This window comes from Budorcas taxicolor, chromosome 5 (genome assembly GCF_023091745.1).
Source record: "Budorcas taxicolor isolate Tak-1 chromosome 5, Takin1.1, whole genome shotgun sequence".
Taxonomy (NCBI): Eukaryota; Metazoa; Chordata; class Mammalia; order Artiodactyla; family Bovidae; genus Budorcas; species Budorcas taxicolor.
Genome location: NC_068914.1, coordinates 111,913,107 through 111,936,197, shown reverse-complemented (window position 1 = coordinate 111,936,197; position 23,091 = coordinate 111,913,107). Strand labels below are relative to the sequence as shown.

The following is a 23,091-nucleotide window of genomic DNA, read 5'->3' as shown; positions in this document are numbered from 1 at the left end:
AGCAGACCATACCAGAAGCTCTTCCCTCTGGGCTTATGCATCTTGGTGAGATGGGCACAGGGGCGGAAGAGGCATCTTTGCCAGTCACTTATTTACTCTTTAAATGTTTCCTAAGTACCTCTGGGCCAAGCTTAGAGGCTATAAAGAGGAACTTGGCAGAGGTTCCTTAAAAGAGGAACATGTACCGAATACAAGTAAACAAACTACCATGCATTTCTGAAGAAGATTCTTGAGAGTCCCCTGGACAGCAAGGAAGTCAAACTAGTCAATCCTAAAGGAAAGCAACCCTGAATATTCACTGGAAGGACTGATGTTGAAGCTAAAGCTCCAATACTTTGGCCACCTGATGCAAAGAGCCAACTCGTTGAAGAAGACCCTGATGCTGGGAAAGATTGAGGGCAGGAGGAGAAGGGGACGACAGAGGATAAGATGGTTGGATGGCATCACAGACTCAATGGACATGAGTGTGAGTACACTTCGGGAGTTGGTGATGGACAGGGAAGCCTGGTGTGCTGCAGTTCATGGGGTCACAAAGAGTCGGACATGACTTAGTGACTAAACAGCAACAGAAAAGGGAAATGACCGAGGCCATGGGAGTCCAGCAGCCTGGAAAGAAAGCAAAATCCACACTGGTGACCTTTTCCCCAAACAACGTCACGAAGTCTATTTCTCTGTGATCTTCCAGGGTTGAAAGTGAAAGTGAAGTCGCTCAGTCATGTCTGACTCTTTACGACCCCATGAACTGCAGCCTATCAGGCTCCTCCGTCCATGAGATTTTCCAGGCAAGAGTGCTGGAGTGGATTGCCATTTCCTTCTCCAGGGGACCATCTTGACCCAGGAATCGAACCCAGGTCTCCTGCGTTGCAGGCAGACGCTTTATGTGGGAGCCATCAGGGAGTTGAGCCCCATACTAAATAACTCACTTCCCCACATTCCTATTCTGACTCTTACCAACCTCGTCAGTTAAATCAGAAAGAGATACAAGCCCTGTGGCTCTGAAAGTAGGTGCAAATTTCCCAGGTACAGCAGAAAAGACTGAAAGGCCTGCCGACCAGCAAATCCTTTAGGAAGCATGTGATCAGGATTAATCAGGTACCCCCTCCCCCGGGCCCTCAGCTGGAGCCTGAATGCCATTTTTATCACCTTACTGAGATTCTGAGGTACGCCACGGTGTACAGAATGTACTTTCACAGTTTACAGAGGTGGGTCCAAGGGCATCAACTATAAGAATCACTGTTACTTTATGTTCCACTAAGAAAATAAAGGCTATGCATTAAAGGTCAGCACAGCACTAAGATACCATCTGTTACAACAAGTCAAATGTCAGAAAGGTGAAAAGAATGAGTATTTTACAATTGATTAAATATAGTAATTCACAGGAGCAGACAGAGGGGGTATGTCCAACTAGGACCTGGGTCTTTCACTCCCAAATCATTGATCCATTCCTCTATTTTTCTGGAGTGCCTCCAGAAGTCAGGGGCTGTTGGTTTCCATCTATGAATGCTGTGGATCACGCCTTAGCCATTTCAAGAATTTCCCAACACAAACTCAGTTAAAATTCCTGTCAAATTGGTTTTGTTTTATTTTGTTCTGAGTTATACATTACTGCTTTAAAAAACTGGAAAAAGGGGGTGGTCTAGTTTGGAGGTGAGGGAGAGGCAGAGGTTGATGGAGGAGAAGTGGGATTTACACAGTAAACACCTCACCCAACTGCACTGTGGTGTGCTTGAAGATAACACAGAAGTGCAAGTGAGAGGCTCTGGGCTTGTCCACCCATTCCACAACCCCTCCCCCAAGAGTCCTCAGCCCAAACTCTGCCATCCTGTCGCCAGTCAAGGCCAAGATCCACACAATCTCTCTGCACCTTCTGGTCTTAGCTGCTTCCTCCCTCTGCTCCAGACACTCAGAGCTGCCTGCCATGCGAGGTCCTGCCTCAGGGAACAGACCTGGAATATCCTATCTGGGACTGGGTTGACATGTGGCCAGCTCCTTCACTTCTTCCCATCTCTGCTCTCCAATGTCAACTTGTCAGCGACATCCTGTGATGACCTCTGTATTAAACTGCAACCCTGGCCTCTCACATCCCTCATTCATATCTCTTGCTTTGTTCTTCTCTCTTCACACCATCTGACACATCGCCTATGTATGTGACTTCTGCACTTCCTTAAAGTCTGCCTATACCTCACTAGAAGGTAAGTTCCGTGAGGGCAGAAATAATGTTTTATGGTATCCCCAGTGCCCAGAACAATACCCAGCATAGAGTAGACGAGAGAAAGAGACAGAGAAAGAAAGAGCAACTCTGATCTCAAATTGTGATGAATCACATCTAACGTAAGATGCATCAAATTACAAGTTCTAGGAATTTTTAATGGACAGATCAGACTATTCAATGACCTCAGGGGAGGGACTGCCTCACTCTTCATTTGTGATAAAGATGGGGTCTCAAAATTCAAGGAAAAAAAAAAAGAGAAAATGAATACGTAAAACTACTTCTGGTTTTTTTCAGAATCTGCCCTTACCAGTGGCTGTGACTTTCATGAAAGTCTTTCCATTCACTGTCCCCAGATTAAGAAGAGCTTTGTCCTCTTGGTAGATTTAAGAAGGGAAAGGGTGGTGCCCACTTGTAAGCCTTTGATTTCCTGTTTTTAAATGGTTGTGGCAGATACAGCTCATAAGCAAAATGGCTTTTCATCCAGATAAATATAAACAGCAGCCCGTTCTGCTGGCGGGTTGATTCTCCCACCCCTCGTCCATCAGAAACCCCCCAACCACTCTTCCTCCAGTGCCTGATCACCACTTTTATTTCAGAGCCAACAAAATGAGGACTCCTGGACAGCAGATCTAACTGTTGAAGTAAATTGCCTAAGTGTATCTGTCTCGTCTTTGAGCAGCTATGAAACTCCCCACGGAGGTGCAAACATTTAAACCGCCAAGGGGAGACCAGATGCTGGAAACATCTTATCTTTCAGCTATTTGATGCAGTTTCCAGGATTTATAACAGTGTCATATTTGAGAACTTCCTGACTTCTTTTCAAAAGAAGTTTCAGATATATAAGAGAACAGCCCCTACAACCTGGTCTAACTTCAAATTCATTTCATGTATCAGCACAAAGATTCTTTAAAATTAAATATGTGCAGAAAGAAAAAAAAACAAACACAATACCAGACTGGCACTCTGCAAAGTAGTAGGGATGGGTGGTTAGAGGTATAGGCAACCCTATAAATTTAAAAGTTTGTGGCTAAGTTTTCTGTTTTTCAACTTAATTACTGGTCACCATAATGACCATAATGATGTATTTGTCTAAAATACATATTACCTATCAAACAAGGTACAAAATTCAGAATAGGATCTCAATTATTTTTTTAATATATATATTCTATAATAGGAAAAAAGGACCCCTTGCCTCTGGTGGTAGATTAATGGATGATTGCTTGTCTTCTGTACCTCCTAAATTTTCTGAAATGAGCACATATTACTTTTATAATTAGGTTAAAATTATAATGCAAGTGTTTTACATCCAATCTAATCAAGTGAACTACAAAGGGGTAACCGAGGAAGCCTTTAAATAAAGGGTATGATCTTCCAATACATTTGACCAAGGCAAAGAAATCCCAGGCGACAGTAAAAATAAACATTAAAAAAAAAAGAAAACAGAGGAAGCGAAAGAGAGAAGAAAGGCTTTCTCCCCAGGCTTCTCTCCCATGAACAGGAGCTTTCAAACAAAACCACAACCCTACGGAGTAACACGAAAGGAAGGTTCAGGGGAGCCACCTTCACACACTCAGCACAAAAGCAGCCTGGGGGCCTTTCAGCTCAGCCTAGCCCGCCCCAAGACACAGCTCCATCAAAGGCCGCCTATCTGGGGCAAGTACCCGAGACAAGTCACTGTTCAGGAGGCGATCGCTGATGGACGCAAAACCTGTGCAGAAAGCACAGGCATGGCGCTCCGTTCTCACTGAGATCAGGAGCAGTTCACGCCCACAGAGGTTGTCTCTCCTGCAGATGGGTTTCTACAGGTCAGTGGCTAAAAGAGACCAAGCTTCCCCCTACCCAAGACACCCAGCCTCACTGTCTCACACTTCGGGGCAGCAACTCTAGGCCAAGAGGAGCGTTCTGTCTGGGGTGTGATGAGCTTAAACCTGACCCATGACTTGAGGGATCTCAGAGACCAGAAGGGTAGAGAAGCACCCAGACCTTGTCTCCAGCGTCCCACACCCCCCGTAAGAGAGCCAGACTTACTGACGAGGCATTCTTGGCAAGGTTTGATACAACTTCCCAAAAATTGGAGAAGCAGGTCTCCTAGAATCTAGTCACTTCCTTCATTCATCCAGCAAATACTTTATTGAGAAACTACTATGGGCTGGGCATTGTGCCGGACACTGGGATTAGAATAGGGCCTAAAACCCAGACCCTGCCCTAAGACTATTAACTTCGAGTGTCAAAGACCTAAAGAAAACTGCCTGTGCTGACAAGGAGCCCGCTTCTGCTGAACCCAACAACCAAATTAAAGATCAATTACTCAAGTTGCTGTATTAGAAAAGTACAAAAGACAATGAATCCCAGATTAAAATCAAAGGAACAGTCAGCCAGCCCCTCGCCAGCTTGTCTCTGTTTATTCCCTTCCTCCTCACACACTCCAGGTATTCTCTAGCCATCAATGAAGCCAGGGATCCATTTCTTTTTGGAATACTACATTTCTATTTCAGATAGGAATAGAAATAGCCTCTCTGCCAGAGGGCTCCTAATTTTTAGCAACACAATCTGTGCCATGCTGTGGTCCCTTCTGCCTCTCCCAGGGTGATCTGGAGAAATGGAAACTGCAGTGCCAGGCTAAAAGATCAGCTGTCACAACCCGAAATCCTTCAGAGAAGCAAAGAGCAGCTAACTTTTAAGGAAATTCCAAGCAGTAGGAAAAAGAGATAGCATCAGTTGTCATCAAGAGCATAGTTTAATAAAATGTGTGTGTGGAGGGGGCGTGGGGGGTGTAAATGTTTAATATTAATTTCAAAGTATATTTTTATGTTCCATATCATAATAAACTATTGGCATGGCGTTTTCATGGAACAGTGAAACAATTATACATAATTCAAAATAAGGAAGACCTTTCAGTTGAATGTAGACCAATACAGTTCTACATTCAATAGAACATATTGAAAGTAGTCTTTGCTATAGACTGGCAGAAAATAACAGATGAGTATACTCATATAAGCAAATAATCCACAAATGCCATTTGGGGGTTGGAAGTGGGACCAGGAAGGGAAGCCAAGGTTGAGAGCAGAGGGTCAAGGATGGCAAATCCTTATCTGGAAAGCCTTGGCAAAGCTTCTGTCCCTGGTACCGAAAAGCCAGACTGAAAGCAGCTAACACCACTTTCAAGCCAACTTAATATTCCAATTAGGGCTGGAAATTTTCACAAAGTGTCAGTTACAAGTTGGAAATTTCTTCCTGGTATCCCTGGCTGGAAAGTTATTTCCTAAATCTAACACAGGGCAAGAGAAACATAGGATGCCTGAAAATCATGGGCAGCAACAGTCTTACTAGTTAGTATCTCCCTGGACAACTAACAGGTACAGATAAGTTATAGCACATTCCTGCTGGAGACTAACACCTCACTGTCCCAGGCATTTCCGCAGAGAACTACCCGGCACGTTCGGTCCTGGCAAAACTTAAGTGGCCTAAACACATCTGTAGTGTCTAGACCAAATCATTCAGCTCTTTGTTTGAGCTGTTGGGCCCCCAGTGTATTTGCACACCACCCAGTCCCCCAGCCCTCCGGGCAGAGCCTGGCCCAGGACACAGCAGTCTGTCTGGTCCTGCCCATTGCAACCACTGCCTGGCTGCCAGCAGGCAAGCCAGGTCCATTTTTAAATTCCCTAAGAAGTTTCACAACCACTGGTTTGGGTGAGGAGACAAACACCGCTGCAGTTTGCTGACATGAAACTAAAAATACCCAGCTGCAAACAAAAGCCACCCTTTACCAGGCTAGCTCCAACGTCCTGAGGTTACATGTGGTAGCATCAGGCCACGCCAGACTGAGACCTTACTCTTGGCCAAGGGGCCGCCTTAACAACTCCTCCAGGCCCAGCCAGGCAGAGGGGCCGTTCTGTCGGAGCTGTCAAGGAATCCCCAAGTTTGATGGAAAGAACAGCTTTGGTCCTGTGCCACCACCCAAAGCAGGCTAGATGAATTCAGCGCTGCCTCTGGGTCAGATACACAGAAAGCAGAACATAACTCTATAGCTCTGGAAGGAAATGGGCTTCCAGCTCCCTCCTTGCAATTATAAAAGCAAATTATTGCCATGACTATACTGAGAAAGGCAACTGGGAGACGTGATTGGTAGATTTGGGAGCCCATGTGGTCCAGAGGGGGCCTGCTAGGGGCCAGAGCATGGAAGATCACGACTCCACTGCGAGATGCCCGTTTTCCCGGAAGCTTCTCGGGAAGGTTTTACCTGTTGGGCTTCGGAGTGGAGCTGCGATCCGGGGGCCACCGCGCTCCAGGCCGCCCGTCCCTCTCAAACTTTCCTTCCCGCCCCTCGGAAGGGGCAGCCTCGTCCCTCTCCGAGTCCAGATTTCAGGTGTGGAACTTGTTTAACCCACCCGGGACTGCGGGGAGGCGCGGGGTAGGGGTGGTGGCGGGTTTCCTTCGCACACGGCCCGGCGAGCTCCGGGGGATTCCGGATGCTCAGAACCCACGAGTGGGGGGCGGGGTGTGTGTGTGGGGGTGCAACTGACGGTCAGCCCAGAACCGACCAAAGTTTCCTCCCAAACTAAAGCGGCGCGATACCGAGGCTCTGAGTACCCCCCAGCACAGGGTCGCGAGCCGCTCTGTGAGGGAGGGAGCAGGCCCCATGGCACTAGCCGCAAGGTCAATGCGGAGCCGCGCGGCAGCCGGCGCCGGGACCCAACCCCAGCTGGTGCGGGGGGCAATGTCGGGCACCTCCAATATCTCCCTCCACCTGCTCGGCGCGGCGCCGAAACCCGCACACGTGGGAGCCTACCCTCAGGCTCCCAAGCTCGCGGCCAGACGAGCAACCTCGCCCGGCGCTCACCCTTCGTCCCCGGCCCCCCACCAGGAAGAAGCAGCTCTCTGGGGAGCGGGATGACTGGCTCCCGGCGCCTCTTTCAACCTCGGATCTCGGCAGAAGCGAGGAGGGAGTTTCGTTCTCTTCAAACTGATCCTCCACCCCCAAGAGCTTCCCACAGCCTCTACCTTGCTCTGCTACCTCGCAGACAAACAAGAGACACAAAGAAAAAAAAAAAAATCTACCGCCCCTCTGGTCCCATCCTCCAGCCTGGAGTTGGGAGGAAGAAGAGGAAGGAGTATATCTTTTCTCCCCAGCCTGACTCGGGGATCCGGGCAGATCCGGTCAGCAAGGAACCCCGAGGTGGCCCAGAGAGAAGAGGTAAGGTTGGAAGAGTCAGAAGCCAGCCACGGTGAGCGAGGGAGCGAGAGCACGAGAAAGAAGAAAATATCCAACAAAACCACGCTAACGCGCCCCCTACCTGGGTGCAACATACTTTGGAAATAGAAGATGACCAGGATAAAGGATCCCAAGCAAGTGGCCAGCACCATCCGGCAAATTCTGTTCATCCTCATCACTTCCAACAGCGCCGGCTTCATGGCTTTGTCCTGGCTACGGGAACCCGGGTGTCCGGGAGGCGCTCCCGGAGCGCAGGAGCTGGGACCCCGCGGCGCGGAGCGGAGCCCGGGAGGCGCAGGACAGGGCTGGGCAAGGATCGCTGGGAGGATAGGGGTTGGCTTCGCGGCTGCTCTCGGAGCCCCCAGCCCCGGGCAGGGGTGTGGAAGGCGCCGGAGTTGCTCTGGAAGTGCGGAGATGCGTGGACCCGCCGGCTGCGCGCCGTTGCTCCTCCCGCGGCTCCTCCTCGCCTCTCCGCCGCCGCCGCCTCCGCTCCCGCCGGCGCCCGCCGCTGCCTCCTCACGGGCCGGGCGACTGGGGTGCGAGCGGTGATGCTGATGGTGGTGCCGCCGCCGCCGCCGCTGCCGCTGCGCTGGCCGCTGTGGCTGTCGGACCGGCCCCCTCCCTCCTCTCCAAAGGCTACTTCATTGCGCTCCAATGATCTATATATTTCGGGGCTGGGTTTTACCAAAAGCAACTCGCAGCCCCGGGCGAGGGGAGGGCGCCTGCGGAGAGCCGGGCGGAGGGCGGGACCGGAGCGTCGGGGCGGAGCGTCTCGCTCCCCCGCCCCTTCCCGGGATTTGGTCGCGTCCAGCTGTTTCCCGGGGAGTGCGCGCCGCGCTCCGCAGGGTCCCAAAGGCCCTCAGTCCCGGGTCCGGCCGGCCGCCGTCTGGAGCTTGTGTGTCAGCGTTTCCATGACAAAACCCGGAGGAAAAACATACGAATAAAATCGCCTCGGTGCCGCCACCCCCTCCTGCCGGCGTGTGAAGAGGGAAGTGGCGGGATTCGGGTCCGGCACGCGAAGCGCGAAGGGGTCCGGCGGTTTGTGCTGATTTCAAAGCCCTGGGCAAGGTAGACGGCAAGTTGTCCCAAGCCCCCTGGGAGCGAGTGCTCTTTACCCGAGTCTCGGAATAGGGAGGTTTCGTTTTTCTTTTTCCTTTTTTTCCCCTTTCCTATGGCAGCCCAGCGCGAGCGACGTTTTGGAAAGGGGTTAAAGACGTCTGGCTTCAGGTCAAGGTTAGGAAAACTGCATAACTCGCAGGGGTCAGTCTCTCTCCCTCTCTCTCTCTCTCTGTCTCTGTGTCTGTGTGTCACACACACACACACACACACACACACATATATCCCCAGTGGGCAAAGGAGGTTTTGTGGATTTTCGAAGTCTGATTTTCCAAAAAACAGAGCTCCCTCCACATCCTCAAAGTGCGAGTGCGGGGTGGATGGGAAAGGATGCCCCCACGGAGTCACTCCTCCCAGGACAACTGACTGCTGGAAAAAAACCAGCCCGCCTGGCAGGTAAATGGAAAGATGGCGTTGCCTTCTTGTGTTGTGTGAAGTGATTTTAAAATTCCAATTCCGTGCGTTTAGGTTGTTTAGCAGTCAAGGTGGATGCAGGTAAACAGTGCAGGGATCACTGTGTCGCCTACCTAGTACTAGCTGGAGAAAATCGGTTACTGTAGTCGGCTCATCTAACTACCTAGAATGGAAGATCTTGTTCTTCTGCCCTTTGGGAATTCCCTAAGCAAAGAGAAAAGACTGTTACAGCCTTTTATTTTCCTTATAAATTTACAGCATGTTTTTAGAAGTTAAAGGATTATTTAAATTCTAACAATAACATATACCAGGGAAAAAGTTATTGTAAAGACTGTTTTGCACACATTATCAAATCTTTAGGCTTCCCTGGTGGCTCAGTAGGTAAAGAATCTGCCTTTGATCCCTGGCTCTGGAAGATCCCCTGGAAAAGGGAATGGCTACCCACTCTAGTATTCTTGCCTGGAGAATCCCATAGACAGAGGAGCCTGGCAGGCTACGGTCTATGGGGTGGCGAAGAGTCGGACACAACTAACGCTTTCACTTTTTTCATCAAAGCTTTACTACTATGAACACAATTAATCATAAGATAATGGGTCTTTGACTGCCTCTCATGTAGCAAGCGTTTGATACTTACTGAATCTGAATGTAATGGGCCTTATCCTTCTCTCAATACATCAGAGATACAACATGTAGACATGCAGCGGAAACCACCTCAACAACCTGGGTTCCCTTCCCCACAAAGTCTTCCTCCAGCAGTTGCAAAGCAGAGAAACTAACAAAGTCAGCAGCCTTGCCTTTGATTACAAGAAGACAGTCAATTACAGCACAATATTTATGTAGCCAGTTTGTACTGTATTAATTTGCGCTCACTTGTAAATGAGCTGCATAATAAAGGCAGTCGAGCTGAACAAGATCCAGTACATTCCCCAGTGATTTCCACCCCAGGAGCCCCGGGATGGGAACTGACCTACTCACCCACCCGCCCATCCTTGACCAGGGCAGGGAATCCCTGCAGTTAGCATGACTAGATGGGCATTTGCAGTGCTTGGCCTGGAATAGCAGGCTCTCATTTAACTCCTAGTTTTACAGAGCAGGCTAGGCTTTGCTTCCAGGTTACCCAATTGGTCCCTCATCTCCCAGGGCAGAGACCACACTGTACCAATACAAAAGCCTGGACACGCATAAGCCTGTCTGCGAAGTCACAGGGAGGTCAGAAGCGGAATCCCTGATGGGTAGGGGGTGGGGGGTGGGGGTTGAGTTAGCCCATGTGGTGGGGAAGAATGAGGAACCATGCCCTGAATCCATTTCTGCATTCTCACAGACCCAAACATGGGCTTCCCAGGTGGCGCAGTGGTAAAGAATCTGCCTGTGAAGACAGAGGAGATGCAGGAGATGCAGTTTCCATCCCTAGGTAGAAAAGATCCCCTAGAGGAGAAAATGGCAACCCACTCCAGTATTCTTGCCTCAAGAATCTCATGGACAGAGGAGCCTGGTGGGTTACAGTCCATGGGATCGCAAAGAGTCGGACACAGCTGAGCGTACAGCCACACAGGCCCAAACATACCAGTGAAGAATAAGGTTCTGAAGGTGAAACTACCACCTCTTCCAAGAAGCCTTTCCCGATTTCTCACCTGGAATAGCCTCTTTCCCCCTCTATGTTCTGAGCAGCAGGTCCAAACCCCTCTTGGGTCGCTGTACCTACAAAGCTGAGTTTTATTCATCTCTGTTTCTCTCCAGTGCTCAGCAGAGCAACTGGCGCCTGGTAGGTACAAATAAGTCTGAGATGGAGAAGTGATACTTTCTTGGACTAGGAAGTTAAATTAGATCCCCTCTAAAGTCTGTGGTCATGGTCAGTGGTAATGGCCTGCAATTCTGTTGTTCTGTGCACGTTACAGGTGAGAGAAAAGTTCTAATTTCTTGTCTCTTCATCACACTGCAATAAACTTCCCAGCCACAACTACAGTCATTGCTTTCTTTCCATCCCTCTCCTTACAAAGCTTTGTTGTATCTTTTATGCATGCTACATGATAAATATTGACCAGATAAAGGAAAATGCTGACTGATAAAACAGAGGAGAAAGGAGATTTGATATTCTGTTTGTCTTTTAATTACTTATTTTGTTTTTGTCTGTGGTGGGTCTTTCTTGCTGCATGCAGGCTTTCTCTAGCTGCGACAAGCAGGGGCTACTCTCCAGTTGCCATGCACAGGCTTCTCATTGCCTTGGCTCCTCTTGTTGAGGAGCACAGGTTCTGGGGCCCTTGGGCTTCAGGAGTTGTGGCACACAGGCTTAGGTGCTCCCTGGCATGTGGAATCTTCCCAGACCAGGGATCAAAACTATGTTCCCTGCATTGGCAGGCAGATTCCAATCGACTATACCACCATGGAAGTCCTGATATTTTGAATTTTGCAGAGAGGTCAGTGGAAGGCTGCCTCTGAAATCAAGCTTTTTGTTTTCCCAGTGTAGCCTTCAGAACATGCAAGGTTATGCTACAATAACAAATGAGCCCTAACTTCACTGGCTCAGAACAACCAGGGCTTAGGTCTTAACTCCACCACGTGTCTACTGTGGGTCACAGACCCAAACATGGGCTTCCCAGGTGGCCCAGAGGTAAAGGGATCACAAAGAGTCGGACACAGCTGATCACACAGGCACATAGGCCCAAACATACAGTGAAGAATAAGGTTCTGACAGGTGAAACTACCACCTCTTCCAAGAAGCCTTTCCTGATTTCTCACCCGAAATCAGGTGAAAGGGGCTGAACTCATGGAATACCACATACAGGATGAAGCCGAAGTAGCCCTACCTAGAACCTGGCAATGCCCAAGTAAAGAGGATCTCTTGAAGTTCCGGCCCCCACAATTCAGTGATTCCCACCCAGACGAGGCACATGTCACTTCCACTCACCATTTATCAGCCAGAACTACTCACACACTGCTCCCCATCCCACCCAGACTGGGAAGTCAGAGAGCCCAAAGCATTTGGGAAATAGTCCTCCTAGTTGCAATCCTCCCATCCCTCTTCAGACCTCATTTAATCATTTTTCTAAATTCCCTTTCACCCCAAGAGCTTCTGCCCATTGGCACTGCCTCAGGGTGAGGCCTGGCTAAGCCTCGGTTGATTGTAAGGCATGACTCTTACTCTCCAGGTGAAAGGGAAAGAGAAGTCCTTCAGCCGTATCCAACTCTTTGTGACCCTATGGGCTGTAGCCTACCGGGCTCCTCCATTGATGGAATTTTCCAGGCTAAAGTACTGGAGTAGGTTGCCATTTCCTTCTCCAGGGGATGGATCTTCCCGACCCAGGGATCGAACCTGGGTCTCCCCGCATTGCAGGCAGATGCTTTACCATCTGAGCCACCAGAGAAGCCCACTCTCCAGGTAAAACAACGTACAAATGTAATTGGGGTCTGTCTATTTCAAAACCTGGAATGGCCCCTAGAAACTGCTGAGGAGAAAGGGCTCTGTGTGTGGATGATCTTGGGAAATTCAGAGGCGAAGAAGGAATGGATACAAAATCAGAATTCTGACTTGTGTGTGCCATCCACAGTGAACACAGACACTCGCCAAGGCCACCAGTACCTGCAGGCTGAATTCTATCCCATTCCTGTAGGTGACAACTTCAATGTACCGTCTTGTTCAGATCTGGCAGAACTGGCTGCCAGTTTCTGGAGAGAGACCTGGGCCCAGGGCACTGGAAGACAGAGAGTTCTTTTGCATCCGTGAGGAAGGGGGGCATGTCTTAGGCCAACCTCAGGCAGGGGCCCCAGACTAGCCTCTCCCAGGAGGGGCTTTGCCTTTTTGCATCTCTCTGGCACCTCCAGCACAAAGTACGCTCAGTTAACCAGAGCACAGTCAATATTTGTGGAGTTGAATAAGAAACCATGTGCCCACAGCATGTGGAGGTCTGAGGGTACAGCCCTGCTCCAGGTAGGTAAACCGCGAGTACGCAAGTGGGTCACTCCTGACATGGCTCTGAGCGAGGCTCTTCTTCCCTGGCCTTTCAGAACAAGGTAGGGAAGAGAGAAAGGACAGAAGAGGAAATAGAGAAGGAGGGAAGACAGAAGGGAGGGAGTAGAGGAAGAAGAGAAGAGAGAGGCGCTATTATTGTTTTGCTTTCTGATGCTGCCTTTGCCCTTACTCCCAGTTTAGGCCCAAGAGACTCCTCTCCCTCCCTTACTGAGGAAACAGGCCTGTCAGACCCTGGGACCCTTGCACACGACCCCAAGCAATGTTGTACACCCAAAGGATGCCACATCAGGATATAAATCCCCATAGGCATGGTGCAGTCCTCGAGACATTAATAATAGGATTCCAAGGATGCTGTGGAAATGAGGTCGGAAGAGCATGACTGAGTCCATCTTTCTCTCCTGAATCACCCCGTCACTGTATCCTTCCATGAGTTAACAGAGGCTAAAAGAATAGCCACTTCCTCGGTCCTCAGATAAACATGAGGTTACATTTCTGAAAAATCTCATGGGGCACTTATTTAATGTGTCATTTTCCAGTGGTCTCTGAGCTCTGGGAACCACTGTGACCATGTCCTTATCAAACCTAATATGACAGTGTAGACACGAGGCAGTCTAGAAATACATATGAAATGAATGATATGATTTTTACCTAGCAGCCTGCAAAGATTATAAAATATTGATGAAACCCAGTGCTGGGAAGGGTGCAGAGAAAAGAGAAGCCATACATACTGATGGTGGAAGTGATTATAAATTGATACAAATTTTATAACATTTCTGAAAAGTGATCCAGCAATAACTTGTCTAATATCACCAAATAATTGTTGAGAGAGTCAGAGCATTCATGTACTTTGTGCTAAAACCACCAAAGTGCCTAATAATTAGGGTTTGGCTAAACAAACTGTAAAACCTCCATATGATGGAATACTCTACAGTTACTAAAAAGTAAAGTGACTAAATCAGTTAACAGTGTTAAAACACAGTGTATACATTTGCTCCTGTTTTTGGATAAACAGATAGAAATAAATTTATATACATATATATATGTATATATTATTGGAAAAGGAAATAGCATCCCCCTCCAGTACTGTTGCCTAGGAAATCCCATGGACTATAGCCTGCAAATCCCATGGACAGAGGAGCCTGGCAGCCTGCAGTCCATGGGGGTCTCAAAGAGTAGACACAAGTTAGCAACTAAACAACAACAACAAAGGTATCTATTATACAAGAAAGTATTAATAGAAGGTATTCCTGGATATTGAGTTGTTTTAAATTGATTTACTGTATTCTCTAAGTGTTTTAAAGAGTACATATTATTTTTTAAAAAGGAAAACTGTACAACTATTTTCATTTTCAGAGGGAAAACCATTCTAATAAAAGGAGAATATGTTTCTTCAATCACCAAACCCCAATTAAACCCCTACTTCCTCCATGATGTTTTCTTTACTTACTTCAGCCTAGGGAGATCTCTTCCTGCTTGTGTTGGACCCCTCTTCTATAATTCAGCAGGCTTCCCAGGTGGCTCAGTGGTCAAGAATCTGCCTGTCAATGCAGGAGACACAGGAGACAGGGATTTGATCCTTGGGTTGGGAGGATCCTCTGGGCAACCCACTCCAGTATTCTTGCCTGGAGTATTCCATGGACAGAGAAGCCTGGTGGGCTACAGCCCATTAGGTCACAAAGAGTCAGACACGACTGAGCACGCACGAGTACACTATAATTCAGCACTGCCATGCATTTGAGAGTCATTTGGCGAGCTGTACCCCATCTCCTGGGCCACACTGCATAAGCTGAAGAAGAGTGACACTGGGACCTGTTGCCACAGACATCTGCCAAATATGCAGCAGATGACCCGTGAGGACTTGCCAGTTAATTTCCTGGTACGTCACAGTGGTCTCCTGTTGCCACCTACCCCGGGCCAGACACTGCCCACATGTGGCACACACCACCACTAATCCTCATCGCAGTCACACAAAGACAGCGTGAGCATCCCATGACGTGTGTTGTGTGTGCGTGCTCAGCCACTCAGTCGTGTCCAGATCTTTGCGACCCCAGGGACTGTAGCCCACCAGGCTCCTCTGTCCAAGGAATTTTCTAGGCAAGAATACCGGAGTGGGTTGCCATGCCCTCCTCCAGGGGATCTTGCCAACCCAGGGATCAAACTGCATCTGCTCATCTCCTGCATGGGCAGGTGGATTCTTTACCACCGAACCACCTGGAAATCCCCACATCCCATTACACAGATGACAAAACTGAGCCTCAGAAAGATTAAGGGACTTGCTTACATTGGCACCGCTGTCATAGGCTTATAGGACGTGGATTTGAACCACAATTACGTGGCACCAAGACCCACACTTCAGAGTGGAATCAACCATGTCTCTATCCATACTACAAACATTGAACGGCACCTCACCTAGACTTCTCATCAAGATCAATCTAATCAAGATCAGCCCTTTAGGGAGCTTGGGGGCAGAAGTCATATAAATGCAGGGGAATTAGGGGTCCACCAATCAGGAGTTAATGGAGAGATTTTCCACTAGTCATCTAGATTCTGGCCTTTGCACTCACAGACATGCTCACTCTCACAGCCTTTCTTCAGTTCATTTCAGTTCAGTCACTCAGTCGTATCCGACTCTTTGCGATCCCATGAATCGCAGCACGCCAGGCCTCCCTGTCCATCACCAACTCCCACAGTTCACTTAACACTCACGTCCATCGAGTCAGTGATACCATCCAGCCATCTCATCTTCTGTCATCCCGTTCACCTCCTGCCCCCAGGCCCTCCCAGCATCAGAGTCTTTTCCAATGAGTCAACTCTTCGCATGAGGTGGCCAAAGTACTGGAGTTTCAGCTTTAGCATCATTCCTTCCAAGGAAATCCCAGGGCTGATCTCCTTCAGAATGGACTGGTTGGATCTCCTTGCAGTCCAAGGGACTCTCAAGAGTCTTCTCCAACACCACAGTTCAAAAGCATCAATTCTTCGGCATTCAGCCTTCTTCACAGTCCAACTCTCACATCCATACATGACCACAGGAAAAACCATAGCCTTGACTAGACGGACCTCAGGGCAAAGTAATGTCTCTGCTTTTGAATATGCTATCTAGGTTGGTCATAACTTTTCTTCCAAGGAGTCAGCGTCTTCTGATTTCGTGGCTGCAATCACCATCTGCAGTGATTTTGGAGCCCAAAGATTCTGGCCTTTGCACTCACAGACATGCTCACTTTCACAGCCTTTCTTAGTGCAGGTCAAATCTCGGTGACTTTTAAATAATGGTTTAACATCCCTTCTCCTTTCACCCTACAACAGTCATTTAGATGGGAGGATAAGTTGAGTCTGCATAAAAGATTGGTTCAATCAATATTCACCTTCGTTTTTTTCTTTTTGCCCTGGGGTGTAGTGAAAAACCATGCCTCTCAGAGTTGTTCATGACCCTCAGAGGAGATGAAAGGACTCTCTCTAAACCTACTGACTCAAAAGTAGTGTGAGGTGTCAGGACACAAAAAAAGAGGAATTATATACATATTTAGGGTGAAAGATGTTTTTTCCTAAAACAATCTCTTGCATTTGTGGGCAGCCTGAGAAATATTTGTTACATATTTGTCTTCAAAATACTAAACTCCTGTGTATCAAAAGAAAAGGAGCAAAGTTAAACAGCAAGCAAAATCATGACGGAAACATTCATTAAGGGAGACAGAGAGGCAGGAGGAAGAAAGGGGGAGGGAGAGAGGAAGGAAGTTGAATAAAGGAGGAAGGGAGAGAGAGAGGGGAAGAGAGAAAAAGAGAAAAATGAAGGGTGAATATAATGAGCTCATATGGATAACTAATAATGTCATCAAGTCTCAGTAGACATATGGACAAAATCCATGGACAGGATTCTTCACACATACAGAAAGGAAATATAACTTGATAATAGAACTAGGAAAGATACAAACTCAATAATTTAAGAGAAGCAAACCAAAACAAAAAGATGCCATATTCATGTAGCAGAGTAGCAAAGGTTTGTATGATATGATACGTTTCCCTTTGAACAACCCCCTCGGGAGCACAGGTGCCCTTTATCCTAGCAGTGGGGCTGAGGTACCAAGTGCAGTTACGTATAATGCACGAAGTATGACAGCCACCAGCCCTGCTACAACCCACTACAAACAGTGATAGCGATGTCTTTACTGGAGCGGCCCCTAAGGACTTGGTTCTAGTTAAAGAGACAGCTCTCTGCTTCTCTGACCTCCTTGATCCCTGTGAGCTACTGAACAGTCTTTAAAATATTCATGATCTTCTTACCTAGCAGAGTAGTTGCCTTTAACCAAGAACTCTGATTGACACATACTTGACTTTTCAAAGCTCACTTTCTCCATGGGAAAATGCAAGGAATGATGTGTATTTCTAAGTGAAAAAAAACCAAATCACTGTATGAGTCTAACTATATGACATTCTGGAGAAGGCAAAACTATGGAAAGAGTAAAATGATCAGTGGTTGCCAGGGATTAGGGGGAGGGAGGAATGAATAGTTGGAACATAGAGGATTTTTAGGGCAGTGAAGCACTCTGTATGATACCATAATGGTGAGCAAACCCTCATGGAAACTATGGACTTTGGGTGATTATAATGTGTCAATACAACTTCATCAGTTGTGATAAATGTTCCATCAGGCAGGTTGTGCATGAGCTGGGGCAGGCGTATGAGAAATCTCTACTTTCCCTCACTTTTGCTGTGAACCTTGAATTGCTCTACCAAACTGTCTTAATTTTAAAAGGACATCTTCAAGTATTTTTTTAATAAATTAGTTTATTTCTTGGCCACACCTCAGCTTGCAGGATCTCAGTTCCCTGACCAGGAACTGAACTCAGGCCACAGCCGTGAAAGCCCAGAATCCTAACCACTAGGCTACCAAAGAACTCCCTAAAAAGACATCTTTAAATTATAGGAAAATTTTATGATTTAAAGAATTTAAATTTAAAGATGGGACTAAGCAACCTTTAAGATTCTGGGGCGGGTTGAATTGAAACCTGATATTTCCAGATTCCTGTAGTTGGATCAGGTCAGTGCCATAATAATTGGAACTCAAACAGAGATCCTTTTATACATGACCTCTACCAGGAGTTGGAGCGGGGTGTATCACCCTCAAAATGATGTTTCTCAAAAAAGAGCAGGTTGAATGTTGGGCACTGGCAGACAACAAACACCTTGGAACACAAATCTTATTCTGTGAAGTCAAATCTTAAATATTCAAGATGTTAAATAATCTCATTATAATAATGATAAACCCAGGGCTCTGAAAATGAAACCAAGAATGCTGATCAGCAAGGGAAAGCAGCAAGGACTAATTGCGCACAGCAGGGTGTGAATTTTCAGAGCCAAGGGAGCAGAAGGATTATGCCTCAGAGAGAGTACAGTGCCTTGACTCAGGCACGAGTTCTGATCTCTGAGGTCAGCCACCAACTGATCATGTGGCTTAAAACAAGTCCTTCCCTGGGACTCTAGGCACCTGAGATAAAGCCAGAGAAATGCAGTATTCAGACAACTAAGTGTTTGTTAGGATATGTTGAGTAAAAGGGCTTTCCTGGTGGCTGAGATGATAAAGAATCTGCCTGCCAGTGTAGGAGACCCAGGTTCAGTCCTTGGGTTGGGAAGATCCCCCGGAGAAGGGAATGGCTACCCACTCCAGTATTCTTGCCTGGAGAATCTCATGGACAGAGGGGCCTAGTGGACTACAGTCCATGGGGTCTCAAAAAGAGTCCAACATGACTGAACGACTAACACACACAGACACACAAGTAAAAGGACTCCGGTAGTAACTCTCAGGGGTAACAATCTCTAGGCGGGTGGGGAAGGAGCCATCTCTTCTCCCTGGTTTTAACTGTAATGTCAATACCATTTAGACAAGAACACACCTCCTCTTGAGTAGTACTAGATTACGCTCAATAGAGTTGATCTTCTAATGATACCATTTAAGTGACTCCTGACCAAGCAATTGTATTAGTCAGAGACATGGGGAGTCACAAATCCAATTCCAACCAGCTTAACCAAAAGGGAACTTCAAGGGGCAAAGCCAGCTTTAGGCATGAGTGGATTCAAGGTTTGAAGACAGGTCTTAAGGATAGTGTCTCTTTGCAGCATTCCGCCTGCTCACCTGTGTGTGGTTCTCATTTTCAGGTGGCCACCAGGTAAGCTCCAGGCTTACCTCCTTTAGCACTGCATCCCCTGTGAGAAGTGCCTGCCTCCTGAACAGCTCCAGCAAGTGTCTGATGCTTCATTTGGCTGGGCCCGGCTACAGTCACCTGTCACTGGGACAGAGATCATGGTGTTCTCGTCGGCCAGCTCTGGATAGTATGTTCATCCTGGAGCCAGATATGAGATCAGTCCCACCCACACCACAAGAAGCAAGAGTGGCGGCAGGGGGGTCCCCAGAGGCCACCACCCCCAAAAGGCCAAGATGGATTCTGCTACAGGACAGGATGCCAGATGTATTCATTTCCCACTGCTTCTGTAACAAATTTCCAAAAATTTAGTGGCTTACAATAACACAGATTTATCATCGTACAGCTCTGGAGGTCAAAAGTGGGAAGTCAGTCTCAGTGGGCTAAAATCAAAGTATCATCAGGGCTGTGTCGGTTCTGGAAGCTCTAGGAAGAATGTGTTTCTTTGCCTTCTCTAACTTTTGGAAGCCACTAGCATTCCTTAGCTTGTAGCCTTGTCCTCTACCTTCAAAGCCTCTGCATGACATCTTCCAATATCTCTCTCTCTGACTCTGACACTTTTGTCTCCCTCTTAATAAGGCCTTATTATCTGAGTCCACCCAGATAATCAGAATGATCTTCCCATCTCAAAATCATTAACTTAGTCACATTTGCAAAGTTCCTGTTGCTATATAAGGTCACATATTTATGGGTTCCAGAGATTAGGATTGGACATCTTTGTGGACCATTACTTGGACTACCATTGTGTGGGGCCCTAAATGGGAAATCTTGAAAAAAGAAGGGCTAGCTTTGCGGTTTAGAGCTAAGATGGTGCCTGGCAGAAGAGATGAGGGCACGGCCTAAGTTGTTTGAACTTTTGATTGGCTCTCTTGATTTCCGTGCACGTGGACAGTGCATGATCACCATAGACTCTTGTTACAATGAAGCGCACGACGACTTGACCTTTAACGTAATTGGTGCAATTATGGCATATTACAATTTGACCTTTAACGTGATTGGTGCAACCCTCGCAAAACCCCCTTGCTTGCCTATATAAACCAAGAGTTTGTGGCGATAAAGCCGAACTGCTTAGACGGAACCCCTGTCGCGTCTGATTGTCTCTTGCTCGCTGAGGGGCTGGGTTGGCGGACAGCAGGCTCACCTCTACTCGGGACCCCTCAGCTTTGCTGAGGGAAGTTCCACTGCCTCTCTCTTTCTGCGGAGCGCCCCCGGCATCATTGTGGACAGGAAAGAAAAGATTCTTTTTTTTAAACTACATCTGTACCTGTCCACAGCATACAAATGTCAGTAAAGTTGGCTCTGGCCAGCAAGGAATGTCATGTAGGTCAGAAGTTTACTAGGGACTTCACTGGTGGTCCAATGGAGAAGATTCCAAGCTCCCAATGCAGGAGCTCCAGGTTCAATTTCTGGTTGGGAACTAGACTCCACATGCCATAACAAAGAGTCTGCATGCTGCAACTAAAAATCCTGCATGTCAAAACTAAGTCCCAGTGCAGCCAAATAAATAGTAAAAAATTTTTAAAAAGGAAGTTTACTGGACATCAAGTCTAAAGACATAAGTTCAAATTCAAGCTCTGCCCATGCATGAGCCTTCTTTCGGTCTCAGTTTACCTGTGCAATGAATACGCTTACCTCAGTGGCTGAGTTGTTGTGACACAATATTCATAAAAGCACATTTACATTGTGAACATCGTACAAATGCAGATGATTTTTCAGAAAGGAAATGCAAGGATGTAGAGGAAAGTGTGGAAGCAGAAACAGATCTTATTTTCTTGGGCTCCAAAATAACCTGGACGGTAGCTGCAGCCATGAAATTAAAAGACGCTCCTTGGAAGGAAAGCCATGACAAACCTAGACAGCATATTGAAAAGCAGAGACATCACTTTGCCAACAAAAGTCCATATAGTCAAAGCTATAGTCATGTATGGATGTGAGAGTTGGTCCATAAAGAAGACTGAGTACTGACGAATTAATGCTTTTGAATTGGGGTGCTGGAGAAGACTCTTGAGACAGCAAGGAGATCAAACCAGTCAATCCTAAAGGAAATCAGTCCTGAATATTCATTGGAAGGACTCGTGCTGAAGCCGAAGCTCCCAACACTTTGACCGCCTAATGTGAAGAGCCAACTCATTGGAAAAGATCCTGATGCTAGGAAAATTTGAGGGCAGGAGGAGAAGGGTGGCAGAAGATGAGATGGTTAGATGGCATCACTGACTCAATGGACGTGAATTAGAGCAAACTCTGGGAGATAGTGAAGGACAGGGGAGCCCATGGGGCACAACGAATTGTACATGACTTAGCGACTGAACAACAGCAACAATAATGCCTCAGGGTCTCCTCACAGAAGGAAAGGTCTCATCTAAAGCAAAAAGATCACTCATCAGCTCTGAGGCATGAAGCAGTATTGGGAGCCAGGATTACCAAGGGAGTTTAAAAAAACTGTATTTCTTTAGCTCCCATTAACCATTAACAACCACCGGACCTGGTCGCCCCGATTCTAGAGCTTACTCCTCGCAGGATGTTGTGACCTTGAAGACAAGAGGAGCCACCCGTTCCCACCTCCACCTTGGGACCCAGCCAGAGATGAATGCTCAGACCCAAGGGGCATATCAGACTCTGAGCAGAGGGAGAAGGTCATGCCATTCTTTCCATAAGTAACTTGGAGGGGAAGGCGGCAAGAAGTTCCCCTACAGCCACATTCAGCACAAGGTCGTGACATTGGTGGAAGGACATGTCTGGCTGGTGAGGTGGCCTGCGTGGGATATGCATGGCTTCAGCAAGCAATTCACAGACTTCCCAGGCAGTCCAGTAGTTAAGACTCCAGCTTCCAATGCAGGAGGTGCAGGTTCAACCCCTGGTCAAAGAGCTAAGGTTCCACATGCCTTAAGGTGCAGCCAAAAATTTAAAAAGAAAGAAAGCTAGTTACCTCCAGCAGAACCTAAAATCTATAACAATGCAGTGGCCACTGATCCAGAGAAGACACATGGATCGGAGGCCCTGTGCAGAAAAGAGAATGTAGCCGACCTGAGACTGTTTGCAAGGGTACCCCTTGGCTGGCATCTGGGAACCTGGATCCATAGAGGGCTCTCAACATCCCCAGAATGGACAACAGTGGTTCTCTGAAACTCTTTGTATTCACCATGTAGTTTATGCAGAACCCCTGCCTTCCTTCTGGAAGTCTGGAGTTTTGCTACAAAGGATCCCTACATGACTGGCCCCAGTAAGGTCCCAGAACTCCTAGGCTCAGGGAACTTCCTTGATAGCCACTGCTTCACACGTGTTGTCACACTCATTGCTAAAGTGATTGAGAGCATCCTGTGTGACTCCACGGGGAGGAGGCTCTGGACTCTTGCACCTGGTTTCCTCCAGCCTCCTTTGCTGACTTGGTTCCTTTATGCCTTTGCCCTTTGCTGCCTTTGCATTGTACCCATTCACTGTAATAAGTCACAACCATGAGTATAATACACGATGACTCCTATAAGCCCTCCTAGTGAGTTTTCAAGGTTGGGGTGGTCTTAGGGACCCCTTCCCCAGGCCCTTTCCCCTATGCCTCTCGGTGTCACTTGAGTCCTCCTCCACACACCCAGATCAGGAGACTAGATGTGCTGAGTGTAGGTGTTTGGTGGCCTCAGCTTCTTATATCTTTCTTTTTTAATATTTATTTTATTTTATTTGTCTTTGCTGGATCCTAGTTGCAGCATGCAGGATCTTCAATCTTTGTTGAGGCATGCAAACTCTTAGTTGTGGCATGTGGGATCTAGTTCCCTGACCAGGGATTGAACCCTGGCCCCTGCATTAGGAGCACGGAGTCTTAGCCACTGGGCCACTAGGGAAGTCCCTCCTTATCTTTCAGTGAGACTTGGAATGCTACAATTTCTAAATTCTTGATCACTGCTCATTAAAATTGCATAGTTCTATATAAGTGTGTGTATGTGTGAGCATATTGTCTTAGTTCAGGTTGCTATGACAAAATTAC

At 47.5% G+C, this 23,091-nt stretch overlaps 1 protein-coding gene across 2 annotated transcripts in view; it reads right to left on the bottom strand.

Annotated features, from left to right (window-relative positions):
* CHST11 (carbohydrate sulfotransferase 11) overlaps positions 1–7,655 on the bottom strand; it is a 261,528-nt gene extending 253,873 nt beyond the window's left edge. Inside the window, exon 1 of one of the 2 annotated variants that reach the window (XM_052640917.1) lies at positions 7,522–7,655. In XM_052640917.1, coding sequence (XP_052496877.1) covers positions 7,522–7,624 — 103 coding nt within the window. In that variant the 5' untranslated portion in view covers positions 7,625–7,655. Of the gene's footprint in view, positions 1–7,506 lie in introns of both variants that reach the window. The other variant, XM_052640916.1, reaches the window with a different exon arrangement.
* Positions 7,656–23,091: the final 15,436 nt, after the last annotated feature.